The following is a 7,070-nucleotide window of genomic DNA, read 5'->3' as shown; positions in this document are numbered from 1 at the left end:
CCGCGTACGGCGCCGTAAACATCGTAAAAACCGAGCGCGGATTCTAGAACATTCTAGAACATTCTTAGAACGTTCTCCGAATATCATGTGCTGTATGGGTGGCAAAAAAAAAGTCACGGCGTCCGCCGGATTGTTAACGTTAGTGGCCCGCGCCGATTCGCATATCGTATTGTTTTTTTACGCGTTCGCGACAAGTACGGGAAGAAACTTGGATCGTTTTCTGCGAATAATTGGCGAACGATATCGCCGCGTGATCGCTGAATCCTCGCGAACGCGTATCAAGGAAGAACAATACGATATGCGAAGCGGCGCGGGCATAACCGATCAACTCGACTGTCGCCGCGTGAATGATCCCGCGTACGGCGCCGTAAACACCGTGAAAACCGAGCGCGGATTCCAAGAAATGACGTAGCGCCGTGAACACCTCGGTCGAAAACAATCTATTGTCTCGGTCGAAAGCCGAGCGCCGGTTTCCAAGAAATGACGTAGGGCTATGAACCGAAAGCTGTACACAACTCGGTCGAAAACAGTCTATTCGAATCAGTCGAGCTAGGCGGACGTTCCGCGTGTTCTCGCGTCGCGTCTACGTAACGCGATTATTTCCCGCAAGAATCTCGAACATTTGCTGCGCACCGCGGTCGTCTCCTACGAGAGTTATCACTATTTATCAATCGCGCGTAAGGACCACAGTATAACCAGTAGTTGCACTCTCTGTCGGCACCTTTGATCTGGGCGTTCTCAATTTTCCGCCATGTTTTTATTCGCGCCAACAGTGTATCAACGGCTAAAAGTGCCTGGGCCCTTTTCAGGATCGTATCCAGGAAAGGCGCATACGAACTGGCATACATTATTTATTGTAAATGGAAATGGCCTATGAAAGAAAATGTTCTAATAAAAGTAATTAACGTAATTACTTGCTCCAACGTATAAAAGTATTTACCCATTATTCGTCAACACTGCGAATTTTTCAACGTCACACCGACTTTGCACTAACACACGTACAAAAATCCTGTGATTGGTCAGAATAAAAACATGTCGGATGCGCAGTACGGATCGGCGCGAACGTGAAACAAAAGAGCGAGTGCCACTACAGGAGCTCGATTCTTGAATTCATTCGAAGGAGAAACGTATGCGAAACTTCTGCTCTTACAGAAAAGTTGCAAGTCGATCGGCTATTCGCATGGCTTTGACCAATCGATCGATTGAAAGTCGACTTTCAACCTTTCTGTCGGAGCAGAATTTTCGTATACGTTTCTTCTTCGAATGAAATTCAAGAATCGGGGCCCTGGTTAAGGCCTTCACACATAAAATTCCGTAAGGACGTAAAACGTAAGCATAAGAAAATCGACCAATCACAGTCGAGAATGTAAGGCAATGACGCAAGCAGTAGCAAATCCAACCTGTTGATTTTCTTACGCTTACGTTTTACGTCCTTACGGAATTTTGTGTGTGAAGGCCTTTATACTGTGCACAAACGGCCTTAAGCAATAAGACGTAAGCAGTAAACGAATTGACCAATCATAGTCGAGAATTATGGCACCATATTATATATTCTCGACTATGATTGGTCAATTCGTTTACTGCTTACGGCTTATTGCTTAAGGCCGTTTGTGTGCCACGGCCCTAAGTTATTGTCGCGACCCGTAATCTTGTCGTACTGCGATAATTTGTCGAGAAGAATATTATTATTATAATATACGCGTATGCATGCAATACGAACAGACCTATAATTACACGAGATAGGTTCGCTACATGATCTTAGTCCCGTCTGGGCCGTTGAGCGGTTCACACGTCTTCCGACGGAAGATAGAATTTTTGATCCTGCGGGATTGCATCATCCAATAGGGATTGCATCATCCCGCGCGAGGCTCGGTAGTTGAGCCTCTGCATTGTGTGACATTAAAAACGCGATTGCACGTTTAGAGATTTAGCGCGTTACATTTATAGAGGACTAAACGTTCGTCTTGGCCGTGTCGGCTCAGTGGTTAATGAGCCGAGTGCCAGTAATAAGAAGAAGAAGAAGAAGAAGCTGCATGATCTTGTCATTGCACGATCGATGCTTAAAAGCTCGCAGCCTGATTGGCCGCTGCTTTCACGTTCGAAAAGTGCAATCGCGGAGAGAGAGTCTGTCGGGCGCGATAATCCGTTTTGTGCTTCCGTCGATTTCGGCTCGCCGTGAGGGCGAGTCCCGTGTCCGGGGTGCCGTGAGTAAGTAGTGCGTTCGCAAGCTCGTTCGTGGCGTTCCAGCAGCCGCCGGGAGTAACGTGCCGGGAAATCGCGATTCGCGATCGTCGGGAGTGAGCCCTAGTCGCCGATCGGCCAGTCGCAAGAGCAGTTGTCGCGTCTCGCGTGCCTTAAACCGCCGAAAACGTCGAGAGTGCAACGCGAACGGGAGTGTCGGGAGTGTCCAGTGTACAACGCGCATTAATTGTCGACCGATTATCCCGTGTGTCTCGAGAGTGAATTTCATCCGTCGCGAATGGCGAGTGTTAAGTCGGTTGACGACGCCCCCGTAGAGGGGAACACCCCAAAAAAAAAAAAGAGTGTCAAGTCGTCGATGTGTGAAAGTGCATATTCTTATTGTGAATTGTGACCGCTTGGATACAATGGGATTACTTCGCGGGAGCAACTCAACATCCGATCCAACGAGGGACCACACGATGGATCGGTACGTCATCTCGGCGACGCGTCGCGACGGCCAGAACAAGAAACGATCGGTCATCGTGGGATCCGCCGCCGCAAGGTAAGTGCTGCATGCTGCAATACCGATGACAGGATAGTTACCCATTGCGAGCGGTGGCGTGTAACCCACACGACCGGCGATAGATGGTGGCGGCGTAATTAAGCTCCTCACGTCGGTAACAAATTCTTCACCCGCACTTTAGGAAACTTCGATAGAATTTGCGCGGGGGAATAGAAAATGCGTCAGGACTGCAGTTTTCGAAAATTTTAGCCTTTCGGGACTTGCGATATTTCCGCGCTAACATTAAAGAGGCTGTATGTTTGACAATAATGACTCTAGCGACTGAGGAGTTACGAGCCTTCGATACGCCTTCGGGGCGTAGGAAATCGCGTTAGAAATGCAAAATTTAACGAAGTTAAGTTAGAGTTGCCAAAAAGAAGTAACTGTAACTTCGTTACAAGTAACGAGTAACTTCTCAACCCTGGAAATAATCAATAGTAAATTGTTCGAAGACCTGATGTAAGATATTTTGGGGAAGAAGTCGAATTTATTTTACTCGCAATTCAAAATGAGTTTGCGCGAAAGAAAGAGATTGATACGGAGATCGCACATCTCGCCGCCGCGAGCGTTAATTAATCGTATATTCGAAGCGGTAAGATTTTACTTTCGATCGATGCTCCTTTAAAGAATCAATTGATCTATCGGCTTTATTTTACGCATGCTGTTCGTCATAATGCACGAAGAATTCGATTTAAAGACGGCACATTTAGTCGAGCGTACAGGTATCGGACGCACAGACTACTTGAACATGGTAGCGTGAGCAGGGAAAAAAAACAATCAGGCGAGGTATCGCGAAATATAGTTTATTCACAACAAGATAATCATTTATCTTATTCTCTCCTTGCGAATCCGTTTCGGAAACGTGGTCGTTACATCGACACCAGTGAACTCTATACATACTGGAATGAGTGATCTATTTTTTATATAGTTCTGGCTGCTGCCGAGAGAGAGGTGCGTTGGGTGAATCCTTGTCTCCTTCTAGTACTACCTGATTGGATAATCGCATATAAGTGACGCCCTTCTTCTCGTCATTTATACGCGACTATCCAATCAGGTAGTACTAGAAGGAGACAAGGATTCACCCAAACGCACCTCTCTCTCTCGGCAACAGCCAGAACAATAGATCACTCATTCCAGTATGTATAGAGTTCACTGATCGACACAGATATTCCTCCGTGGCTGCGTTCAGAAACACCAAGCGAGTACCTCAGAGTATCATTCTATCCTTGTTGCTTACCGTATGTTAAACAAGGATAAAATAATACACTGGGACATTCGGGTGATGTTTCTGAACGCAGCCCGTGGTGTCAGAATTAGTACCCTCGTCCAGAACATCCTTCGCTGTATAATTGTAAGTAGCCGGACGATCACATGTAACCGCCGCTGCTAGCTACTCGTTACGACATAGGGATCCGGGATTCTCTTGAATACGGCCAGGAATTTATCTCCTTTGTTTCTGGTGACCTTCTTACCTTCCTCGGTGCTTTCATATAATCTTTCCACCACAGGATCCGCCGCCTGCATCAACCAAGTCTGTCGGCATCACCGTTGTACAGAGAAAAAAATTAATAAACAGCCGTACTTACCAAATCTTGCTTGGCGACTTCTTCGAACAGTGGGTGCTCTTGGAAGTGTTGAACTATCCACTTATGTAGATCCTCCACGTCCGTTACGGTATATACAATGGCCTGATAATAATTTAGAAGATTAGTTTCTTCAAATTGCCAGTATAATACTAAAATTCCAAATTTAATTCGACCGCAGCTGGCCACACTTGTTAATTTCTCTGTCAATGCAGAAAATTAATTGCGAAAAATATTACCCCAGCCAGGGTTTGAACCTGGACCTCTCTACACGCCAGGCGGGAGTCTCACCAATTCGACCACCGAGGCTGATTATAATATTTGTCAAAATAACAGTACAAAGATGTTGTCTACGCGTCTATTTTTTTCGACTTTAAATTTGGCCAGCTGCGGTTGAATTGAATTTGGAATTTTAATAATTCAGAAAATTAAAAATACAAAGTACGAAGGTTCACAATGATAAAAATCAATATTGAAAACAAAGGAGAATCGAAGCTGGTTGCCCATGCTAACAATTACATTTTGAAATTGAAAACGTGAAAATGTTTCTATTTATTTATGTATTATCAATCTCAAAATATAATTGTAGCACGGCTTCTGCCTTTATTTCCAATGTTAATTTAAAAAAAATTAACCTTACAGAAGTAATACAGCAAACCAGGCGGTACTCACTCCCTCGGCTAGAACATAAGCGTACTCCGCTAACAGAGATTTGTTTATTATTCTCCATTTATGCTTCGACTTTTTGAAGTGTGGGTCTGGGTACAGGAAAAACATCTTCTTTAGCTACGCAAACGAAAGATCTGGATTAATGTACAGCCATTCTAACTTCTTGTCGTCTACCGGATGATGTAATCATATGACTTTTTGTTCACCTGTCCTTTGTAGAAATAATTTGGCAAATACTTCATGGCATTTGTTCTCAGACAGGCAACGTTCTGATATTGGCCGGGGTTCCGCGACCGTAAGGCAGCGATGCGATCCATAACGTAGTCCGATACCTTTACTCTAATCTCCATACCGAGTATCAGATTATCCGGGAACATCGGAGACAGGGTGACTGAAGATTAATTCGTCGGTTACTTTGGTTTTTCGGTAATCAGTGCCGTTACTAGGCGGTGTGCGATGTACGCTCCAGCGTAGGGCGCAAAATTTGGACGGGGCGCGCGAGAGCGAGTCCCAGCGAAGGGGCGTCTAAAGGCTCGGTTTCACCAAACGTCGCTTAACTTTAGTCTTAGTTTAATTCACGTTTGTCTCTTTCTAAAGTAACAGTAACAAGAGACGAAGAACGAATTAAGCTAATTGTAAGCTTCAAGTCAAACAACGTTGGTGAAACTGTCTAAGGCCCGGTTTCACCAACGTTCTCCGTCTCTTTCCAACTGTTACTTCAGAAAGAGACAAACGTGAATTAAACTACGATTGAAGTTAAGCGACGTTTGGCGAAACCGGGCCGCAAGTATGTTGTAACGTCGCCGTCGGTAATATTAGTAAAGGACAGATTACCCAGTAGCCCCCCGTAGCCACAGCCAACGTCTGCAAATTCTACACGTTTCTGTGCCTCCGGCGTTTGCTCGGCGCGGCTCCGAAAGTGTTGCGGATACAAGGCGCTCCAGTCCATCGAGTCCGGCTTTATCGGGCTGCAACAAGTGGCGCGCGGTAACGACTATCGCATTCTTGACGAGGGACTCCCGAAGAACTACTCACTACTCGATGCAGTGATCGGCTATGGGATTCGAGTGCGCGCGTTGTCTGTAGTACTTCTTTTGCGGTAGTGCCAGCGTCGTCGACATGATGACGGCAGTGCCCGGGGCTCTCGATCGAAGAAACACCGAAACCTGCAAGCAGGGTTGGGTAGTGTCTAGTTAAAAAGATAAACAGATCATTTTCACTCAACTTAGTTACATTATAGCCTTGAACTGAATCTAGTTACATTTTATCAGTTATAGCTTTGAACTTTTAATTTACTCTATCTTAGGTCTGGTTTCACCAAACGTCGCTTAACTTTAACCTTAGTTTTATTCATGTTTGTCTCTTTCTGTAGTAACAGTTGGACGGAGACGAAGAACGAATTAAGCTAGGCTTAAAGTTAAACAACGTTGGCGAGACCGGAGCTTAGCCTTGCTGCAAAGGCGTTACAAGACGCCGCGCGTCTGCCTACATTGGGCAGTCTCTGTATTCCAAAGTTCACTGCCCGCGCTAAAAATCTAGCCGTTACATCGCGAGCCTGTATCTCAGGAGGTTAAATCTCAGCGTGTCTCGCTGAACCATCGCGTCTTGTTCCAGCAAACCTGTAATTACGTACCCGGTACGTCGGAAAGAAGGGGGAGAGACAGACGTGTCGTCAGCCAAAAGGACGGATATCTCTTTCGAGCGTGCGAAACGAGAATGTACAAATACGTAAGCGCCTCGCGCAAAGGGGCGAGGAGAAGGCGGAGACACGCTGGTCGCGAGCTCGAGATTAAAAGCGCGGGACTCAGCGGTGCGACTTAACCGCTGGCGTCTTATCCGCAGACAGCCGAGGTCCGGAGATACGGTAATCCGTACGCGCGTTTTCCGCAAATTCTACACATTCGTCGCGTACCACGCACGTGCGCGCTTCAAGTGCAGAGAGGGCAGAGAGGGCAGAGAGGGCAGAGAGGGCAGAGAGAGAGAGAGAGAGAGAGAGAGAGAGAGAGAGAGAGAGAGAGAGAGAGAGAGAGAGAGAGAGAGAGAGAGAGAGAGAGAGAGAGAGAGAGAGAGGCAGA

The 7,070-nt window shown here is 46.2% G+C and overlaps 1 protein-coding gene across 5 annotated transcripts in view; it reads right to left on the bottom strand.

Annotated features, from left to right (window-relative positions):
* Positions 1–3,863: 3,863 nt before the first annotated feature.
* Positions 3,864–7,070, bottom strand: part of LOC105567194 (tRNA (guanine-N(7)-)-methyltransferase) — a 14,713-nt gene continuing 11,506 nt past the window's right edge. For 2 of the 5 annotated variants that reach the window (XM_012021842.1, XM_012021844.1), the window contains exons 2-7: positions 6,031–6,161; positions 5,830–5,963; positions 5,202–5,386; positions 4,999–5,112; positions 4,330–4,431; positions 3,864–4,261 (exon numbers count right to left, since the gene is read on the bottom strand). In XM_012021842.1, the coding sequence (XP_011877232.1) occupies positions 4,130–4,261; positions 4,330–4,431; positions 4,999–5,112; positions 5,202–5,386; positions 5,830–5,963; positions 6,031–6,161 (798 nt within the window). In that variant the 3' untranslated portion in view covers positions 3,864–4,129. The other 3 variants (XM_012021843.1, XM_012021845.1, XM_012021846.1) reach the window with 3 other exon arrangements.

The sequence above is a fragment of the Vollenhovia emeryi genome, unplaced genomic scaffold, assembly GCF_000949405.1.
Source record: "Vollenhovia emeryi isolate VEMERY1.0 unplaced genomic scaffold, V.emery_V1.0 DF939140.1, whole genome shotgun sequence".
Taxonomy (NCBI): domain Eukaryota; kingdom Metazoa; phylum Arthropoda; class Insecta; order Hymenoptera; family Formicidae; genus Vollenhovia; species Vollenhovia emeryi.
This window is presented reverse-complemented; position numbering and strand designations above follow the sequence as displayed.